General features: G+C 34.5%; 1 protein-coding gene across 1 annotated transcript; it reads right to left on the bottom strand.

The window, feature by feature from the left end:
* Nucleotides 1–80: 80 nt before the first annotated feature.
* LOC124543667 (organic cation transporter protein-like) lies at nt 81–17,390 on the bottom strand. Its single transcript, XM_047121928.1, has 7 exons — nt 16,969–17,390; nt 4,989–5,190; nt 4,125–4,225; nt 3,393–3,547; nt 2,654–3,298; nt 2,240–2,421; nt 81–869 (listed from the first exon to the last, which is right to left on the bottom strand). The coding sequence occupies exons 1-7, from the start codon at nt 17,127–17,129 to the stop codon at nt 690–692; spliced, it is 1,626 nt and encodes a 541-aa protein (XP_046977884.1). The 5' UTR covers nt 17,130–17,390; the 3' UTR covers nt 81–689.
* Between the last annotated feature and the right edge of the window lie 6,689 nt (nt 17,391–24,079).

Here is a 24,079-nt window from a genome sequence, read left to right as displayed (position 1 = left end):
GAAGTCTCCTCAAGTACTACACAATACCAAAAGTGTTTTTAAATTAATATGGGTTCGGGTTCTGTAGTAAAAGTATAATATAATTCAAAATATATTCTGTATTTTCAATACAATAAGCTCTTAAAATATTTCTTAATACACATACTATGTATCTAAGGTAAAATTATTGTACAATTTTAATACTAGTGACTACAGGAAGCTTTGAAACTTCACAAAATACTAAATTTCAAGTTTCCAAGTTAAACGAATCCCGCAGTCGAAAATTAGTGGCCTCGTAATAAAAAACAAAACGCTACTTAGACTTTCCATTCCATAGTGATTATCAACATCATTATGATGACTATATTTCTCGAGAGAAATACGACTTATTAGCGTTGAATTGAACCAGGCTATGACGGTGCTTTTGATATCTCAAAATAAATGTTCCAATATTTTAATTAAATTTTTCTGGAATATTTAAATTGTCTAACTGTGAAAAGTCAACTGGGAAGTCAGGCGTTCTATTATCTCAGATATTACGACTGTATCGAATACAATAAGTGTTTCAACTATCAACAAGGTACCAGTTTAAATATACTACTCATACTTGTCATGGATGTCATTAAACACCTCTTGCTCGCCAGCTCGACTGGTATTTTGTACTATTCATAATCATAGAATATTTATCTTTAAATTAAGTGTAATATTAATTAATCTACGATGACGTCGGTGGTCCGGTTGCTGCGCGGCGCGGTGGCGATCCTCTCGGCCTGCTTGACTGTGTCCGGCAGCCGCATGTGCAGCGTCTCGGGCGTCAGCAGCATCAGCAGCGCGGACATGGCGGCCATCACGCCGAACACCAGGTACGGCAGAGCTTCCATATAGGCCATCTGTTAACAATTACAGCATTGCAAATAGTGTGAATTGTGAATAGGTCCCAAACGGACTGCTCGGTGAATTACATACAAGACGAAGACTGTGAAAATCGAATCAAACTTAAAGATAGTTGGTTGTTAGAATTATCCAAACGAAACCAATAATGCTTTAGTAAGCGTTCCTTAACCGTTGAATATGATTAAAAATGCTATAGTAAGCAAACAGTCATCAGGTCGTCGCTATTTCTACAAGGACTATTTCCTACATTAACAGATTTATTGCCACGAAACTTGCAATTAGGTACTCAATAAGTAAGTATAATAATAATAATTTATAATAACACTAAAACAAGAACTCGCTTATACTTCCACAGAACTACAAGTGTAACTATTAAAAACGATTCTAATTTTGAAAAAAAAAGACAAATAATTCTCCTACTGTTACATCTCTCTGTCGCCTACATCTAATGTTACTGAGTTATGATGAATAATATTAAATATATGACATATTATATGAAACCAACATCCAACGTACTAATACGACTGTGTACGATCTACTAAACAAGACAAATGGCACCGACGTAGTATGCAACTAAATAAACAAATCCATATCACGATGAAGCGTAATCCGTAATATCTACAACTACAAATCAACATATCCACTAGGTCTACAACACCAGACCATTAGCGGCGTCATCGGCGCTGCAGTGGAACCAATCCGGCCCACCAGCGAACACAAGCCCATCGTCGAGTGCCGCACTTGCGTCGGGAACAGCTCGATGGTGTAGATGTAGACGGACGCAAACACCATACTTATCACCAGCTTGCCCAGCATCGACAGCATCATTCTCATTGTTGCTGTTGATGTGCGCTACTTTAATTTTAATTATTTTTAATAAATAACAGGCATTCGAGATTCTTCAATGGCTTTAGAGTTAGCCGAGATGGCCAGCGGTTAGAACGCTTCTTAACCGATGATTGTAGGTTCAAACCCAAGCAAGCAACACTGAATATTCATGTGTTTAAGTTATGTTTATAATTCATCTCGTGCCTGGCTGTGAAGGAAAACATCGTAAGGAAACCTGCATGTGTAAAATTTCATAAAAATTCTGCTTCATGTGTCTTCCCCCCAACCCGTATTGGAACAGCGTGGTTCCAAAACCTTATCCTCATAGGGAGAGGAGGTCTTAGCCCAGCATTTGGAAATTTACAGGCATGTTGTTGTGTTGCTTAGAGATATTAAAAGATTTACATCTAGAATACATAGATTTAGCTAAAACAATAAATACATATAAAAAAACAATTAAAGATAAGTAAAGTGTGAGGTTTAACTCTATATTAGGTGTAATTTGCTATCTAAATAATATTATCTACATAATACTGACCAGTAACGGAGTCTGCGGAGCTATGATCTGCCCGATCCTGCCACACATGGAGCACACGGCTACAAGACTGTGTCGCAGCGTGGTGGGGTACAGCTCGGACGTGTAAATGTAAATACTGCTGAATGCCATGCTGATGGCCAGTTTACCCAGCAAGTTCAGGCACGTTTGCAGCCATTGCAGATCTGGAAATATTACACTACTAGCTATTTTCTCTACACACTACTCTTATATTTTTATTAAGCAAAAAAATCAACATTAAAAATAATATTATCTACAATGAAAGTCAACTAATAATCAAACTATTAATTAAAGTGCAATAAAATGTGTACAGATGGAACGTTATAACTAGATAACTAAATAAAAATCTACGTTTGCGTAATCCTAATTATAACCAAGAAATACCAAGAAACTCACTTTCAGGAACGAAGGGCAAAATGACGAGAGAGATTCCGCATAAGAAAAATGCTGTCATGATGGAACTCTTCCTTCCGAAGCGATCTAGAGTTAAAACGCTCATGCAGTATCCGGGAATCTCCACCAAAGCCGTCAGTATGTAATTGACGTAACTGTTTCCAGCTAGCGATACCGAGTTAATGGAGAGCCCGTAGTAGATGAAAGTGACCGTGATCCACCAGAACGAGCAGATGCACAATCTCGTCATCAGCACTCGAGACCTTAACACTTGTAAGGCCAGCGATGACTGCTTTTCTTCGGGCTCGACTTGTGTTTTGGTCGTCTCCTGGACTGGAGGGTTGGTTTCTTCGGTTAACTGTTTGATTGTTTCGGGAGACAGCTTTCTCTTATTGACAGCCGCTGCTTTGAATATAATCCTCGCAGCTTCCTTCTTATTTCCCCTACTGAGAAGCCATCGCACACTCTCTTCTATTAAGAAGAAATATATTACAAAAATAAACGATGGCGTGTATATAATCCGCGTGAGCGTTCTCCACTCAGGGACGGCCCACGCTATCAACGCGACGACGGCTTGTCCGATGGCGAACGTGCATGATATGATGTTGCCACCGAGGACGCGCCGGTTCAGACCCATCATTTCAAGAGCTGAAATAATAACAAGCATTTAAAAAAACACTAATTATAAATAAATACTTCTTGCATTTATTTTTAATGATCATTGAAATTACATATTATTTACCAAGAATAAATCCTGAGCTGTATACTCCAGCTCCAACGACCGCTTCGAGGAACTCAAGAATCACGTAAGTGATATAGTTCTGTGAGAAGGAGCGCCCGAGACCGACGAAAGCAGGGGCGACGGCGGTCAAGATAAACGCCACTCTTCGGCCGAATCTGGATATGAAATAAAATAGATTTTAACCAAGAAGTATGATAAAAATTGATACTGTGGTGCAATTAGCAAATTATTTCTTTATCTTTACATCTGCAATACACATATATCTCAAATATACATTAGAGTCTCATATATTTCAAATTTAACATTTCATCTATAAGTCCAACATGGTTTGAATTGTAGCGCTGTTCTGTATTATTAATTCAAGCTAACACGACCTACACAAATTTTAATCTAGTTTCACATGTATATTCTATTCCAACCATACCAGGAAAAAAGTCAAATAAATAACATTTGACAGGAAATTGACGGGATATCATTGGTAGAGTTTAATAGTCAAAGAAGGAAAGGCTGATATACAATTTGGATTTCACTTTCACATCGAGAAAAAAAAACTGAAATCGCCACCTGATGGCAAGTTTACACGATCGCCCAAAATCAGTGCACCGTACCGTAAAATATTTAAAGAATAATGTTACCTACCTAGGTACCTACATACCTACCTTGTACCTACCTTGCATCATAAAATTATTATAGTGGAGGTAGAATAACTAGCTTAAGAATAGAATAGCTTACGTGTCAGATATGTACGCCGTGAGCGGTAACGCCAAGAACAGGCCGGCGCTGTGTAATGTGCCCACCAGCGTACGCTTCCACTCTTCACAGGCGAGGTCGAACTGAAATTAAACAAATATTTTTTAAATATACCATATGATAATTATACTTATGACGCTTCGTTATTAGTATGATTATAAACTACATGACAACTAAATTATTTTTCCAACCCGCTATGTGTGACGAGTATACGGATTACGGACGTAATGTATATACACATAATTATAACTTTTTTTTATTTCTGTAAGATAATAACAAATTTGGGCTAAATTTGCCGCCCCTCTAAATCTGCCGCCCTAGGCTCCAGCCTACTTAGCCTATTGGTAAATCCGCCACTGCGCTTCTGTAACGCCATTAGGAAGGCAGACATGGACCTTAGACGATGAAATTATAAAACACATTCAGGGATGAATTCTAAAATACACGTGGTATCATTGTAAAACAATAAATGAAAAATAAATTCAAATATCACGAAGCATATCGTCAAATACGTATTTGACGGTCACACAATGTTATCGTTACATAGTATAAGACAAAGTCGCTTACCGCTGTATGCTTAAATCTTTAATATTACAGAACTGATTTTGATGCGTTTTTTTTTAATAGACAGAATGATTCGAGAAGAAGGCTTTTGTATATATTACATGCACGATATGGTAGAGAAATACTGCTTATTTTATTTCTAAAGTAATGTAATGAATGTAGTATATTTAGTATCGGTGTGGCACCCGTGCGTAGCCGGGGTGGGTCGCTAATTTAGAATGAAATATTAAAAACATAACATTTTTGCTTAAGTTCGAGCCAATAGAACAGTCCTCCGCTTACCGTAGATACGATGCTGTTGTTGTGCTCATAAACCCAACCGGTGCATGTTTTGGTGTTGGTCTGGTGGAACGATTCCGGGGCGCAGGTGGTCCCTATCGGCACGAAGCGCTCGCAGCGTCCCGCTCCGTCGGGAAGCGCCCAGCTTCCCCACCCATTGGTTTCGAACTTTGGTGGCGTCGCTTCGCATTCCGGTACTCGACATCTGAAAATTTCAACAGTCAATAATTCGTTTCAATAGACAATATTTGAAAAGAAGGTGTACTTTTATGATATTATTTTATGTTATTAGTTGGCGGTCGAGCATATGGGCCATCTGATGGTAAGTGGTCACCACCGCCCATAGACAATGGCGCTGAATTGATGGCACAAATATTAACCATTCCTTTCATCGCCACTAAGATGTTATGTCCCTTGTTCCTGTAGTTACATTGGCTCTCTCACCCTTCAAACTGGAACACTACAATACCAAGTGAGTGGTAACTACCCAGACGAGCTTGCACAAAGCCCTACTACCAAGAAATTTATTTATCACTTCTGTCCATTGTTCAGCTGAGAGGAAAGGCCAATTTAACAAGTAGTCACATTGCAAGTTTGCAAAAACATATTTACGATACGTCCCAAATATTACAGGGACATCGTCGTCATCTATATGGAGTTTCATCACTTTTCGTCAGAGACCCGTCTGACCTGTTAATCTTATTAACGTATAGTAGAATATCAGCACGACGCTCGTATTTCCGTTCCTTTGTATGTTAATAAACCATAACAATGCAGAGGCGACCGTTTGCCTGTCTTTATCTTCGCGTTAGTGACCTATTTTGAATCAAATTGCAATTTGGTAGATACTAGCATTTCCTCGCCGGTCCGCCCACGTTTAATTATGTTTATACAAATAAATAGCTCAACACGATTATGGTTACTATTCTGCTTCTTACGGTCGTAGCATGAATGCGGCTTTCTAAATTAAGACTATATATAGCAAACAGAAAAAAGTCATTAGGATTTTGTTGGATTTTTCTTGTTTTTAAGTGAAGCTAGTTGACAACTATTTTAAACATTCAAATGGATTGATGTATGATATATGATTCATTAGAGGACGAATGATTTTTAATATTTAGTCAGATATCTTATATCACCTAGATAATAACTTGGAAAGACCTATATTCATAATGTTAACTATGTTTTGCTATTTATGGCCTCTCATCTTGAAGGCAGACAGCAAATAAGCTGTGCCCTAGGTCATAGAAGTGGTCCCTTCTGCATATTTGCATTGTAAGAAGTTTGAAATAAACAAGCAATATAGCCAACATATGTATAATTATAATAGTAGAGGTGTATCTGTGCATTGTCATTTGTACACTATGCACTATCCGTGCAAATGACTTGTCCCTGTACCTCACTTATCCAAAAACCGGAACACGGCAACACAAAGTGGATATTGACAATGAAAAAATCTGTAGAATAGTTGATGTTTGTCCGGTACGCGTAATTAATTTTTTTAGAGATATGACAAGGAACAAGTCTGTCGGTATTCCAAGGTTCGAGGAAAACATCCGACGAGGAAGCTGTTTGATGTGCAATATACCTCGCGGCGGTCGAGTGTCGCGGTAAGTGGGCCAAGGCGTTAGCTACTTAATGTAATCAGAGTAACCTGGTCTGCGACTGAAGAGGAAGCACTTGGTCCTTGTCCTCTGATCGTCGCGTACTTGTTACGATTTAATTTAATCCAAGATGATCATTTCCTTTTTTATTTCTACATAGCAGAACTTCCCGTTACAATGGCTACGTTTATTTTATTTTATGTGACAAAAAACTTCTTTAAAAATATTTTTAAAGGTGTTAATGTTGACACATAATAGATGTATAAGAAATATTACATATTTATAAAAAATAATAATAAGAGCTTACTTTGCTAAGCTATATGAAAAGCTTACCAAAAATGGCTTTACTACGTAGATCGCAGTTTAGCCATTTTATCCTAATGACGTACATAATAACTGAGTGATGAAACTCTCTCTAAATAAGAAAAAATATATAAAAACCTTATCTGAATCACGCTGAATATAATATTACAAAGTTCATGTTTCAGCGGTTTCTGAATGTATATTTTCCTCAACATGGATCTATTACATGATATAGAAGAGGAAGATTGGTGCTAATTGTTTAATTTCCTTTTTTATGTGTCTGTACAGAATTCTAGTATATATTATTTTAGTTTAGTGGGTTTAGGTCCTAAAATTAATTGATTTATTTAAAGTTATATTATATGTATATGATTTGTTCAAATGTGAAGCTTAGAATAATGAGCGATAGACATACATGGGAACAACATGTCGGAGGCCTTTGCCCAACATTGGGCGTGAAAGCTAACCTGATGTTTTTTCATAAACATATAAAAAAAAATTATTAAAATTTTCTGACATTAAATATCTAATTAATTTGCCTTAATTAGCATTGTATAATTTGCTGAAGAAAGAAAAATATGCTAATTGGAGAAAAAAATATTTTATTTTAGTATTTTGTTCTAGTAAAATTCTATAAAAACAATATGTGAAGTAGCTTATGTTAATACAAAAAATATTAAACCGAATAAAACCTTGTTTTTTTCGGACAAAAACAAAAATAGTAATAATGATGATATATTGCGAGCAAACATATCGGGATAACTTTGTTATTGTAGAAAAGTCATTAAGTTTTATCGAGCAGTCGACGGTAATCCGCGGCTCAGCGCCGATAGCCGCCCGGCGAGCCGAATAGTGTCCAATAACGATGCCTCGTCCGAAATAATACAACGCAGAGTGTGACTTTATCTCTCGCCTACACTTAGATTAATTTAGAAATTAATTAATTGGGATCGATAGTAGTTTCAATAACAAGAATTACATACGATTATGTAATACTAGTTTTGCCCGCGACTTCGTTCGCAAACTTATTAGGCAACTTTGTGATCTTAAGACGTTTTGGGATGATTGGTGGTATTGACAGTATTTCGCTATTGCAGCGTGACCTAAGATGAAAGTAGCCAAAGCCAATCCTTATCACATCAGCTATCTGCTAGAGAAAGTCCAACAAAATCGATTAAGCCGTTCCAGACATTTTTCAGAGTTTGAGTTTCCAAAGTCGCAACAGACAGACAGATAGACTTACATAGTAGGTACAAATAGTTTTTGACTTATGTACCATGTAAACAAACACTACATGTCATACCTACATAGATTTAACCTGAATAATACACAATATATATTCATGTGATGACGCTTTCCGATTGATTTCGTTCAAGGACATTATCAAAGGAGGCTAGTCAAGTGCAACATATCCTACACTAAATTAGTGCATATAACTTACATACAGTATATAAATATGGTTACAAAATGTCATAATCCGAGATGATCCTTCCGTCACCTAAACAGAGACGAGACGGAAGACCAGTTTCTCTAAACTTTAATTCCGGTTTCTCTCCAATGATGACGTTTTAACAATAAAACGTCACTTTAGATAACATCCATTATTTTATTTTCCATTTCAAATTTAACCACAATATACATTTAATATATATAATGTTATTATTACACACACAAGAACCGAGATGGCCCGGTGGTTAGAACGCGTGCATCTTAACCGATGATTTCCCATTCAAACCCAGGCAAGCACCACATGTGTATTCCACCAACCCACATTGGAACAGCGTGGTGGAATATGTTCCAAGCCCTCTCCTTAATGGGAGAAGAGGCTATAGCCCAGCAGTGGGAAATTTTCAGGCTGTTACTTTACTACTATTACACATACATTTTCTGCTAATTATCATATTATATCAAACCTATATAATCTAAAACCATACGAAGACGAATGTCTCATGTGAAATAATGTGTTTATTTTGCTATGAAAGTATTTTTCTGATATACACGCTTTATACTAATATGCGGAACGAATACCGGTATACAGCACTGCAGTTACAGTACAATTATAGTTACAAGTAAGTACAGTCGGGGTAAGAAAAGGTTCGCCACCTTAAAATTTACTTTCGTGTGCTCAGCTCGAGTGGTAATCTGCATTACCGATCGAGAATGACATATTGCGTCGCAATGATTTGATGATTAGATTCGAAAGGTACTAAGAGTATAAGACGTTTTTTCTTGCCGAAGAAACGCATTACGCGCTTCCCCCATCAAATGGGGGGTATGTGGGGCTCGCCGGTACCCAGAATGCCTACTGCACCCCGGCACACCGGAATACCCACTAAAAAACCAACGGTATCCTCTCCGTTTTTTCAGTGGGCGCCACAGAATTGCTTAGTATAAGACTTGATAGAGGAATTAATTTGAAAACTGACGAAGGTTTTTTTACTCTGACTGTACATTTAAATCTTCAGGTCGAGTTAATACACATTGCCATAACGATTCCACGCGCTCATTTCGCTCGATACGTTTAGCTCTCTTTCGCTCCTTTAGCATTTTTAGTCGATTACAAACACAAACACATACAAAACAATTACTGTTAATACTGTATTAAACACGGGTTTAATTTTCGATGTTCTATTCAAGCGATAGTGACTCTGGCAAGAGAAGATTAGTGCTGGCAATTTCACGCGCGTGACAATCAGCTAATTTATCACGGACTTAGCACGATCTAAATACTTCCTCAAAATCAAAATCATACGAATATATTAGTATCGTAACATTAATAATTGATAAACATATCAATCGTGCTACGACTTTATATTGCGTAGTGATTAGAAATGTATGTTAATATGTCTCTTAAACTCCGTTATGATAGGCTGAATATCCGCTGGAATATTAATGCATTTTTATCTACCACAATAATGAAATAAAAAGTGGGGTTGTTGACTGACATATGCTATTCGGTGCGATGCGTCAGACCTACAAACAGGCTTCTTGTTTAAATTTGTATGAAAAAAAAAACTAAAAATATACATACTACAACAATTTTCTAGAATACCGTCTGACTTTGAATTGACTCTTTTTATAATAATACCTCAGCTGTTTAAATATACGTAATTTCAATAACCTCACTCCCAAAAAATGGAGTGTTATTGTTTATTGAAATAAATGTTGATTGAGAGTAGCTGTTACAGACCGTGATGCTTCGAATTCAGATGGACGCTGCATTGATAAAATTAATATTACCTAAATACACGACAATCATTATAAGTATTCTCTAACGTCGAGTAATCCATATATTTTTAGATATAGGTATAGTTATAATCCGGTCAAATTATACTTAAAAGCAAGAGATACATAAACTTACAACAAGATAATAGGTAATATTATTCCAAATATAAATATAATCGAAGTGCTGAAGTTCCCCACCATTCTTTTTTTTTTCCAAACTCTTCCATACACCGAATATCTGGCTCGACCGGACTATTATGCACGTATGTATGACGTCACGACTCGCGCAGCGTGCCGTGAGCTGCGTGCATTGGTGTGACACCTTATCTTTAAGATAATTATAAATAACTACAGGAATTAAATAATTACTTGCAGAAATTAATCATCTCCATAAAAAAATAAAACTATTTAATTTTAACGATTACTAAAAAACTTCTTTGAATAATTATTTTTCTCATCATGCTTGTCCAGTGAAAATCGATGACATTTGTTTATCAACAAGACCCAAAAAATAACATAATGGCTATAAATGTGTGTTTGAGTATTAAATAACAAAACCAACCAGTAATAATAAATATAAAAATCATAACTTTGTGGCCATAAAACGAATTAAAACGATTGCAAATAATAAATTAATACGCGTGCACGAGTCTCCTATACTTAGATGGTAATTACGAACGTTTATTATTTAAATTGTCAACATTTAAAATATAATTTATTTCTCAATACGTCTCAATATGTTTCCACGTATTGTTCTAATTACACTGACTCACTTTTATCATCAAGCCGCAGTGAAAGAACGACAAAGTAACTTCTCAAGTTCAAAGAAGGCTTTTGCCGGCATATCTAACTTATAAAATAAAAAAAGTGATCGTGATAGCTTCGAAGCTCTGAAATCGTAACTTTTGTTGGTCTTACGTAGAATTCCATTGGAAAATATTAAAGTAATTTTTTACAACTAAAAGAAAACCTCTCGCAAATTATTACGAACTTACAATATTTAAAAAATCAATACAAAAGTCTAGCCAAGAAAAATATGTCGGCTTTATAAAGGACAATAAATTGACATGACAAGTTTTAAGCAGCCTATTGTATGAACACAATTATATAAATGCAAACTTTACTTGAGCAAAAGTTTGTATTTATTATTACTCTAGAGTCTAGACTAAATCAGACCTAAATCAAAGATGACAGTATCAAAATCAAAATAAACTTTTTTTTTTTTACAAGCACTTTTGAATCGTCATTTTACAATTAAGTGAAGCTATCACCGGTTCGGAAAGTAGATTATATCGAGAAAAACCGGCAAGAAACTCAGTAGTTACTCTTTTTCAACATTTATTGATTCTATTGCTTTGTTAGATAACATGCTACAGAGTAGTCATTTAGATTGTAACATGACGTAATAGGTATAGCCTTATTTCATTAAACGTCAGTAGACAATTCGTGATATAATAAGAGCATACAATAAAATTAATCCTAAGCTTATTTATAAATGCTTATAATTTAATAATTAATTTGATTACTCGGTATTAATTTGGGATTCTGAGTATTTGACAATCATATTATACTTAAGGCTGTATAGATTAAAGATAACGCAGTTGTTAACAAAATGAACAGACGTTTGGCAAATAACGAGAAGATAACAGATGTAGACATTATACCCAAATGAGACCTCCGTGGTCGAGTGGTATGTATACCGGTTTTCATGGGTACACCATTCCGAGGTCCCGGGTTCGATTCCCGGCCGAGTCGATGTAGGTTATCATTAGTTTTCTATGTTGTCTTGGGTCTGGGTGTCTGTGGTACCGTCGTTACTTCTGATTTTCCATAACACAAGTGTTAGCTACTTGCATTGGGATCAGAGCAATGGATGTGATGTTGTCTCATATTTATATTTATATATACCCAAATATTATCAATATCACAGACTCAATTTAATAAGAGGAAGAACAAATCTCGTTAGGCGATTATCGACTTTACTAAGGATAAAGCTTTCAAAAATTTGTAGTTTATAACCTGGAATAATAACCTGGCTTACCTTTTTAAAAAAATAATTCAAAGAAATAAAACAATTCACTGTCGCTCCTCATTAATATCTAAAAATTGTGATATCCGCCCAACCGCACAAGGATAATAATTCTGTTGTGAGGCAACTAATACTATTCCCATTCTAGAAAACGTTTAATTTTTTTCTATGAAAGTTAAAAACCTATCAAAGAATGTTTGTGTGCACACGCTATAACAATATTATTGAATTTATAACAGCACGCTTTGGGAATAAAACGGCTCCAGAACGTTTTAAAATTAAATACTAATTTTACATTATATTTTTTTTATGTTATTGTTTATAATTAGTTTAATGATGAACAATAAAGTACATAAAAATTTAAATGATAAATATATTTATAAACTTTCGTACACCAGGAAAGAAACAAATGCGACTCTAAACTTGTTATAGAAATAAACAATTTTCAGTGTGTATAGAGGTTATTACAACCACAGCCTGTAAATTGCCACTGCTGGGCTAAAGGCCTCCTCTCCCTTAGAGGGAAGGTTTGGAACATATTCCACCACGCTGTTCCAATTTGGGTTGGTGGAATACACATGTGGCAGAATTTCTATGAAATTTGTCACGTGCAGGTTTCCTCGCGATGTTTTCCTTCACCACCGAGCACGAGATGAATTGTAAAGACAAGTTAAGCACATGAATCATCAGTGCTTGCCTGGGTTTGAACCCGCAATCATCGATTAAGATGCACGCGTCCTAACCACTGGGCCATCTCGACTCTTATAGAGGTTATGCTTACTGTGAATAAGAGCTTATTTCATAATGGATAAAACTAGCCAGCAAGTGCTTCGCGTGGGTTGAATGAGTGTCTCCATAAAACGTTTGTTTTGAAGTAGTAAGTTTTTTGAGTCAGTATCAAATGAATACTCGTTTGAATTTGAGATCAGAATAAAATGAATAGTATAGGAACCCATTGAGGATAACAACAACATTAATTGAATAACATTTTTTTTTAAAATATATTTTTTTTATTTATAGAATTAGATAATTTATTTGCAGAAGGAGAGGTCGCTGTGACGTATGACAATAGAAAACATTTCATTCTTGCAATAAATATCTACTGCACACCGTTTTTTAATTCCGTATAAAAAATGATGAGGCATTTCCTTAAATAATTGAGACTATTCTTTTACCTCGAACTCTGACACAGCCGACAAATTCACGGGCGATTGGGCATGAAATTGCCTACCTTGTATACATTGTATTTAATCGAATTAACGAATAATTGTAGCGCTTCATCAATGGAGATACATAAATATAACAATTTAGGTAAACTTAAGTTTATCGAACGCAAGTCTTGCATATTTTATCATATTTACTAATTCATTTTATTTGTAATAAATACGCTAACAAATGAGTAACAGAATGAGAACAGATGCAAAAGTAGTCACCATCACTAATCGGTACTGATTCTGGAAGAAACACTTACCATTCCGGACATTGCCAACACATTTATTTAGCTTAATTTAGCATTGGAACAGCGTGGTGAAATATATTCCGAACCTTCTCCTCAAAAGAGCAGGCCTTAGCCCAGCAGTGGGATATTTACAGGCTATTGTTTTTGTTTTGCATATAATATATTCATAAAAAAGTTATACTGAGGCTATGTTTTCATCTTTATTTTTTGTAGGCAGGTTATAAAAACAGAAAAATTAATAATCATGATTACAAAAACATGTCTTCATGTCAACGATAGGATTCGAATAGATTATATTGGTAATAAGTGATAGCAGCGTGCTTTATCTTATTTTATTTAAAAGGAATTAATTGTTTTGGTAGCTCTTTAATTAAAGGTATTTGTAAATCTGCTTAAATAAATAACATTTAAATTGTTCAATAACTTCTTTACTTTTCGCAAAGACTTTCTTTGCGAAAAGAGCTGAGGAGACCAAACCCGAAAGGTTTGATCTTTTAATCTGAACAAGAAACTGATAGCCTTTCTTATTAATATAAACAAATGCTTAAACGATATCTAAGGAAAAAGAGAAAAAAAAAGAAATTCACACCTATCATCGCCTATTAAACATATTATTTATGTTATTTGCTTTGGAATTTTAGTTTTGGAGGGATACATATGCATTGTTAGACATATAAAAAGAAACAAATGAAATCATATTGTAATTCCTTAACATTTTTTTTAAATATATTTTTTATTTTTTTATATTTCAATTTATAAATATTCTAAAATAATATATTAAAGAAACGCAGAAACTATATAACAGGTTTGTTTCATATATATTCTATCCTAATGGCATTGTGAATGCTGAATTTAGGAATGTATTTTAATAGAATACATTAGTTACTCCTCATGCTATATTAATTACTTTATCAATTAATTACACATATCTACTCTGGACATAAAAATCAACGAATATTTATTCCACGCGTTATAAAGATAAATTTTATCGAATAATTTGTTTCATCTGTTGATATTTCCGTTAATCTGTTGTACTCAAAGGATTACAGTAATTTATAATATTTTGTGTGAGCCAATGCGAACAGCTCGCTCTAAGGTAACGATCCGTGGTTCGATATGACGATTATCAGCAATGACAATGCTAGTATTTTCTTTAATTCCTACTCAGCACTTCCTCTTTCTGCTTAAAAAAAGGCAGCAGAATTATAAGAATGCGTCATACAAAATCCTTTTTTCCAAGTTTTCCCCAAAATTCCTCAAAATTAAAATCCCTATTTTTAAGTAACTCGTATGTTCACTGTGCTCATTGCTTACTTTGATAAATAATTTATATATTTTATATAAAACTGGATAAATTCAAATCGGAATCACCCATCGTGGGTTTCGTAGAAAAGTTTAGCTATATATTATCCAAAATAGTTTTTTATTTACTTACAAATTTACACATCGAATTGAATCCAGATTTGTGAGAGGTGACAAAAAACTGAATGGAAAGATAACTATTTTATTCTTCGACGTAAATCGAAAATCTGTTTAAGCGTGTGCCAATGAGGTAATGTATTATTGAAAAATAAAGAAATCGAAATCGAGTGTGAGTGTAGAGTGGCACTCATCAGATATTCTACCGCCAAATAAGACTATTCTGTATTGTTGTGTTCTTGTTTAACACAGTTGAGCTAAACAGTATAACTACTCGTACACGGTATACAACCTCCTTAGTTTCCAAGGTTTGTAGAATATTGGCTGTGTAAGGAATGACGGTGGTGACCACTTGCCCATGTGCATGGCTCATGTGCTCGTCCGTCTAGCTATTTAGATTCCAATGTTTGAGATGGCATTGGTCATGTTGGCCCTACAATAAACATAAAGAGAACCAGCTTGATGTGAATCCTATCTCAAATCTCTACCTCAGGATGGCAGATTTTGCTGAGATCGTTCATGCGCCGTTATTGTAAACGTAAATATGAATATTCATATGCAATTTACATTAATAATATTCAGCTGCTATTTACGACTGTTAGTTGATTGTTTCCGTGAATCCTGTAATTTATTTTTCCATGATTTTATCCACTCCGAGACAGATTTCAACAAACAGACGTACAGAGATGTTTTCATGTCATAATATTAAACCTAATGCAACTTAACTCAACAATCTTTATAAATAAAAGCGAGATACCACTTACTAATCAAAAATTAACACTCAGAAACTATAGACATCCACTAAGTACGGATAAAGGTACTAGAGTCCACCCCTAAATGGTAAAAATGGGTTTGGAAGTTGGTATTTTATAAATTTCGCGCAGGTAAATCCGTGTGTTCACATAGTAATATTATAAATTAAACATATTTTTACATTTTTTGCTTTATACAGCGTGATGTATTTGAGAACTATTGAATAGTGACCAGATGCGGATTTCCCTGTTGGGCCTAAAATACAAACAAACTTTAGCGCACAAGTTTGTGCACAAGCCCAATTGCGCTCTTTATATCTCATAATCCGATAGAACAGCATTCCGACACGATTGAGAAAAGTTACAAAGCAAACGGCTAACTCCCTCTTCTAGGTACGATAGTGAAAACGCTACCAACTTACAGCCTCTGAAATTTCTCGAAATAATTTTTTTTTTTTATGGGCTGGATTTTTCTTTTAGCCGAGGACCCCGAGGTCGGCGTTGTGGTAGCCACTGAATCAAGTAGCCACCAGTTTTTGACATTTTTATAGAGTACATAACGCGCTGTCAAAAGTAAGAGTCTTTAACATACTGTATATGTGTATAACGCAGTACTATCAGTCCATACAATGAGACATGCGTGTTTTTAAACCAACAGATTGAATTCGAGATTAGAAAAACATACATTTTACAATCTAATGTGACATCTCTCTTCACAAACGCCCTTGACTGAACGTTTTCCGGTATCCCTTGAAGTGTCAGATTTGGGCTAGCCCTTGAGATTAATAATACAATACAGAGTTTAGTGTCACACTCTACATACCAATTAATTTGCCAGGACAATGGTCGCGGAGTATTTTGGAACATTTCCTTTTGGTCCAACGAAGACAAAAATAAGATATTTAAATTATTTTAACGAGAAAAATATTTAAATTGGCAACAAATAAACACAACGATATCCTTGGATGACACCGGACTTTAAGATTGAACGTAAAAAAAGTATGACATTGACTTAATTATCAATTAATTAACTCTTCATATATACAACGTCAAGATAAGAATAACAATAAGAAATACACGTTGTACAATATTTGTTTATTGTGTTACTATTATTTTATAATTTCATTTTCAGTTTAACTTTGACAGTAGTTTAAGTATGGAATTTGAAAAAATGTACTAAATATCAACTTACCTGTACGGAACGTTAGCCGCTGCGAAGATGTACTGGCTGTTGTACACAGCGCTGAATAGAATCGGTATCAGTATGAAACAGTAGGTCCGGATCTGGAAGCGGCCGAGCTGCCCCACCTCCACCAGGATCCCGTCCAAGTCGATGTCACTGTCCTTGCTCATCGTGACCGCTACAAAGGTTTAACACAAAAACGTTTATCCGTCAAACAATCATTCCGTGTTCCATCTTGGGTGTAATATTCGTCACTAATCGTTTTATCTCATGAAGCATTAATTTCGTATTTATCTTTTGTTATTTTAATCGGTGGCGCGGTCGCCGTGCTGCGCGTGCGCCACTTGTCTGCTGCCGGCGAGTCGCCACTGCGGCCCACGATTGGTGCTCCTCGCGCGGTAGGTGCGAAATAATCGCGAGCGGAGAGCCGTCTGTCCATCGCGTATAGCGGACGCCGGCGCGATATATAGTTTAGCCTAATTGATTATTTATCTATGAAATTGTAATGATTAAGACATTACATATAAAAAATATCTTATTATGCACTAAAAAGCACGATCTCAGTCCTATCCTTAATTACAAGATATGTATTAGACTTAAATGCAACTCGAATTTTGGTGAAAATCGTGTTGTTATGCCCATTTGCTTAAAATATGTCATTTTATATGTATTAAATAAAATCGTGAAGAAATATAGAAAATTAACGAAGTAACAAATTTTATTCAACGCTAACTAAACGCAATTTTTGAATCAATCAATATAAATTACGTTTTCTGTTAATAAAGGAGTGTACGCACACTTGAGTTAGCATAGTATAAATTGTTAGTGTCGATATGTCTAAGCTAAACTATAAAGTACTACCAAAAGAAAATATTAAAATAAAAATTAAATTCAAAGAATCAATGTTATACTATCGTAAGCCTTTAGTCGATTTAGTCGCAATCAGCCCACACGAGGCGATATCGCACCGTGTCCAGTAGACAGTTATCTTTACTATCGAATAATTCAGATAAAGCCGTGGTAGATTACAGATTATCGCTTAATATAGCGTCGAGAATTATGTTCATATTAAAACAATTCGGAAATCGTAATCTTAAATATTCGTAATAAAAAAAGGTAACGAGATATGAACATGCGTTTTTACAATAATGATCTTGTAACACTTTAAATCAATTGAGCTCGGATTAGCGCTGATACAATGATTCGCGTTGTCACTGCTTGTCACCACAACCTGCTACCCGCCATCATCCCGAAGTGCTAACTCTACAAGTAAAATATCTTCGAGTTTGAGTAGGCGGTACCCGCCCCAATGAGCTTTTACAAACCTGCGTATCTGATTGTTGTTTTGTATGATTATAGAAGGCAGATCGAAAGCGATTACAAACTTTAGGTTTTACATGAAATACCTAACTTTTCTACGTAAGTAGAACTTTAGAGTTATTTCTAAAGTCCTCTGCCAAGATGTAAAATTATCCTCATTTCGTTTTACTTAATAATAATTGGATAAATATATGAGTAGTTATAAACTTTTCAAATCGTAATCTACTGTAAAATATCTGTTAATTGTATTTTTCTGATAATCGCATTATTTTGTTAGATATATTACAAACAAGCCTAAAATATCAATATTTCATATTTTCAGAAGCGTATGACTTTTTCTGTATCCCGTTTGAACAATGTATTTCTATTTCTAAAGATAAAATGAATGCATTTAAAAGAACATCATGAATATAAAGAAATAATTGTGTTATTTTTAATAAAAATCTATATTAACGCATTTAGAAAGGCTCCACTGTCCAATGTACCGGACTATACCTTTGTGGCCATAGTCTTCATGAAATTTAAAAAACTGTACAAATATAATCTGTATACGCTGTTGATTACAAATAAATATATTAGATAGTAAATATATATTCGTGAAAACTTACCTGGCCCTGGTGTTCATGCCCATGAAGACGTACTGGATTTTGTAGATAGCGCTGAACATAATCACGATCAAAATGAGAAAGTAGTTCTTCTTCTGGTGGCGCCCAAACAAACCCATTTCGACGAGGATCTTTTCCAAATCAATATCAGTCTTTCGTTTTGTCATTGTTTTTGTTAGCAACTGTGGTTAGTCCGGCACTTGTAAGAGGAGAGTTATTTACATAGCACGCACCGATTTTAAAACTCTAGGCTCCTTACTGGATGTACCTAAATATTAGGCTTCTTATCGAACTTGTATACAGCTATGACATGACAATGAAACTGACGTAAACACAGTCTTAATTGCAGGTAAATTGTTATAAAAATTCAAAATATATTTTAAGTATTGGTTTCAGTTCGAAAAGTAAGTTTGCAATTTTATTTTTATAAAAAAAACATATACACACTTAAACACCCTTACCAACTATTCATTAGAAAGATAAAAAGCATGTTATTGTATTAAGAGTAATATTTGAAAGAGTCTTTCTTAATCATAAACTGTCATTGATAAAATTTCTTAGTTATTTGCAAAGAGAATTAATATAAAATTAAAAAAAATAAATCATTGTTACAAGTGGAAAATAACTATCGTCGCATAGGGAGAAACAGTTTATACTTTACCTAGAAAATATTGGACAGCATCACATATATTATTCTGATCCCAATGTAAGTAGTTAACACTTGCGTAATGGATTTTTCATACCTACACCCAGAACCAAGATAACATAGAAAACTAATCAACTTCTTCATCGACTCGACCGGGAATCGAACCCGGAGTGGCATACCCATGAAAACCGGAGTACCCACAACTCGACCACGGAGTTCATCAAAGAACTACTACTAGAAGTAGTAGAGCAGTAGCAGCTAGAGTTTGGAAATTAGTAGTAATTAGACTCACATGGCTCAGAAATCTCGTAAAGCCATTGCCGCTGCGCCTTAAGTCTGCGGACGAGTCCTACTTTATTGATTATTACACCATTTAAAATCCAAGCCGAAGTGATCCCAACTCTTATTTTCCATGTCACCTACTTCCTCTTTGTCGCTGTGGCGTTGATGACTCATGAAATTGTTTAGGATTTATATATCATCATGAATTTAGCCAATACACTTTCCGTTCACAGAATAGGAACTCTCCTGAAAAGAAGATTATTTTTTTCCACAAATTCGAAACTCGGTGGCCTACGCCACTAACTGTCCGCTTTGTGTACCTAACAAAAGATGTCTTAAAAATATTTTTTATTAAGTAAAAAATAATAATGATAAGACATCATGCTTTATCATTAATGACTATTGGCTGATGTAATTTACATCGCTGGTTGAAAAAGCGCCATCAAGGTATGTAATGATCTAGATATATACAACCAAAAATTTAATTATAATTCATTAAATCAAAAAATAATCAAACGGCATATTATATTATAGATACTAAAATAAAAATACTCTATTTAGTTTAATCTTTTTTAATTAAAATACGCTTAGTCAGATTAGTGGTGTAGCTAGGTGAGGAAGGGCTCCGGTGGATAGAAAAAGAGTCGGGCCCTCACCCTCTCTTTCCCATCCCTTTAACTAATACGTTATACTTCACACACTAACAGCACTTATGCAATCGTCATACATTGATTTTCATGTATAAATATTTATTAGACAACATTAATAATTACCCTTTATAATTATAGATAATAGATAGTAAAAGTAAGAAATCTTGTGCGCATGGTCGTGATTTTTTAGCTTCAGAAGCTTTAGGCTTAATTTAGAGGGCCCCCTGTACTGCGGGACTCTGGTGCACTGCACCACCTGGCCCTACGATAGCTACGCCGCTGAGTCAGAAACATTGTATAACAACAAAAATTAAGATTGTTTAAGAGCAAAGAAAACAAATAATTTAAACGAAGAAATGAAGAGTATGGAAACGAGGAAGGCAGAGGGGAAAAGGTATCTTTACACGACCTTGAATGTTTCGCTATCGAATCTTGATTGAATTCATCGATATGAGTAAATATAAAATCGTATTTTTATCTGGCAGCACTTAAAGTACTTATTGTATTAAAGTAATAAGCGTACGCTCGGTCATGCGTGTGCTTTGTCAAGATTGCTTATCTTTTTAAATACGTTGGAATGGGTTAATGATCGTGTAAATACTCGGTAGTGAGACGATGCGCTTCTCAGGCGTCTTCGGCACCGTCGAGCCCCCACCCCCACTTCCACGTGAGGGAATCGCATTTTTCCAGCGACAAAAAGCTTGACCTAGACGAAACCCAATATAAAGTGCTTATAAATGGCGTAGGTACTATCAAGACTAATCTGACGGGTTTAAGTACATCCCAAAAAATCTTTCTTGGATTCCCCTAATACATCGTAATTTTTTCAGTCAAGGCATGTGTTTGATTCAGATGATCTGCATGAAATTGTATTTTAGGTACCTGACGTTAAATAAGAATAAACATTTTTGCAAAAACATTATAACTTGAAATGGTTTCGAAAGAAATATCAACCACTTCTTACATCTGCATTGCCCAACAAATTTGGACAACCAAGACGATCGGTCCCTTTTGTCTGTAATTACACTGACTAACTCTCCCTTTAAACTGGAACACAATAATACTGTCCCTAGCGTCTGATGAAACGTAGTCAGATGGACTTTATATAAACAAGTAAAAAAGCAAGTAAAACTTTTTGTATTTAATATGATGGAGAACAGTCAACTTTTCTTAACTGTAAAGGTGAGTCGTAGAAATAAAACACAAATATATGTAACGTAATAATTACATATTATATGTTCAAACTTTATATGTACATCAACATCGAATGAGAAAACAACAACTACAGATAGTGTACACAGGGAACAACAGGTTTAAACGTATAGACTATGTACAGTGGTGCACCCGAGTATAGATACAAATATTACATTGCTTATATTATTATAGTTACAGGTGGCAACGACGTTATACTTCACACACTAACAGCACTTATGCAATCGTCATACATTGATTTTCATGTATAAATATTTATTAGACGAAAAAAAAGGCATCATTAAAAAATGACACAGTGTTACCATTATTTGTAATGTTTTCGGAATATTCTTCAAATATTTTATTGTTTTTTAGTCAATTTTCAACCTAACAATTGGCGTCTATAATTATGAACGCAATTTATATATACTTAGTATACAATACAATTGTTTTCAAGATAAATTAAGTTAACAGGACTGAGGCGATATAGTCACATAGTATTCCTCTATTTAACATTGCTATTGATTGACAGATAATTGTAATTATTATAAACAGGGCGACAAAAGAGATTACATTATTTATTACAAATGGCAAGACACTTCTGTGTGAAACAACGCCTTATGAACAATCAAAAATATATTAACGCTATACATTTCCATAATTAATGTGAAAAAATACACAATAATTTATAATTTATTATCATTTAAAATTGTATATATCTTATATTCGTATATTACATTCGTATATTGTTATCGTGCTGTATGTAACATGGTTTTAATACAAACATAAGAAAACTTATATCATAATTACGACTAGGAATGTGCAACTCGTATTTGGTCATCAAATATATCGATAAAACATTAAGCAACGAATGAATCGATTAATCTACGGAAAATTAATAAAAACTATGACAAGCATTGGGTAATTAAAAATAATAAACGATTTTATGCGAACGTTGAAATTTACAATTATATTATTATCTGCAATTAAATTAATATAAGTTTAAAACGGCTCAACCACAAAAATGTTAATAAATAGCTGACGCATAAAATATATCGAGAAACCTCGTATATGAAAACGGCTGCGTTTATCGCGCTTGTTATTAATGAAACATTTTATAATTCACTTCGTGTTATTATTTGTCATTTTAGTAGAATTAAAATAAGTTTGCCGCTTGCATTAGTAATCGTTTTAATAATACAGCTGGAGATACTTTTTTTATTGTGATTTGGTATAAGGGTTTTGATTTCTAGCCACGACTATAATACCGATTCTAAATAGCCTTGTAACAGACAGATGGACAGACTCTACAGGGTTCGCGTAAGGCTACCGTTTGGGTAAAGCGCTTTAAAAATTAAATAGTGTATATTTATCAGATTGTCATTTCAGTAATTGGCATTATATTTGCCCTAATCTAATTACAACGTTGTATCAATTGACCAGTGCCCGCCCCCTTTATCAACGATAAAATCTAATAATACAAACTTATCACCAACCAAACTATTAAAAATTATTAAACTAGAAAAAAATATATTTTATTATATGGTAACAATGGGAATGAACGTATCGTATTGCCAGTTGCATTCAAAAGAAACATGTTTTCACCGCACTTCAACTAATTTTATATAAATATATTACGGCTTAACAACATCTTTTCAACATTTTCGTATATATACATTGTTCATCTCATATATATGGGAAATCCCATCCATATGAGATGAACAATGTAGTCCAGCAAATCTGAATCAAATCTCAAAAAAAAAATTCGAATATTAAAGTTATATAAAGTTGTATCGTGAGTTTTTAACGCAAACATCCATCGAATACGTACGACAACGGAGAACCGAAAATCTAAGGTCACAACCGAATCGTCTCAATACTAATCATTGTTCTGATTATTGACAAAAGTAAACAGCACCTTCGGAATTATAACAACTTAGGAAACCATATCGTTGCATTGACCCATTAATCTACATACACAGAACACCCACGAAACCGTTCCCCCGCAACCAAAACAAATAGACCCCTAACCACAGGAAGATATACGCCATATTGACGGTAAAGTATCATAGGGACGATTTGAAGATTATTTTTGGGGCAAGTTTTTTCTTAGAACGCACTCTTGTTTGGCTCACAATCAGGTAAAGATCTATAATACCGATCTGTATTATACATCCCATAAACAATCAGCTAACGCTTATACATTTTTCCTCCATAATAGTTACTATTTATTAATATTAAAACGTCGCTTTCGATAAGTTATTATCAACGCATTCTACGATTTCATTGTTACAAACCAAACACCCTTTTACACCGACTTGAATTTGCATAAAAATATCACCAAAACAATGTTATCAGTGTTTTATTGGTACGAATATTTGCACAGTGATTTCACCGCTTTGTAACCATTACCACTTTCTCGAAAG

Source organism: Vanessa cardui, chromosome 3, assembly GCF_905220365.1.
Source record: "Vanessa cardui chromosome 3, ilVanCard2.1, whole genome shotgun sequence".
Classification (NCBI taxonomy): domain Eukaryota; kingdom Metazoa; phylum Arthropoda; class Insecta; order Lepidoptera; family Nymphalidae; genus Vanessa; species Vanessa cardui.
This window is presented reverse-complemented; position numbering and strand designations above follow the sequence as displayed.

Coding starts and splice junctions, on each gene's coding strand:
- LOC124543667 (XM_047121928.1), bottom strand. CDS start 17,129: ATGAGCAAGGACAGTGACATCGACTTGGACGGGATCCTGGTGGAGGTG. Junction 5,191..16,968: donor GCGGCTAACGTTCCGTACAG/GTAAGTTGATAT, acceptor TGAAATTTTCAG/ATGTCGAGTACCGGAATGCG. Junction 870..2,239: donor CTCCGCAGACTCCGTTACTG/GTCAGTATTATG, acceptor AATTGTTAACAG/ATGGCCTATATGGAAGCTCT.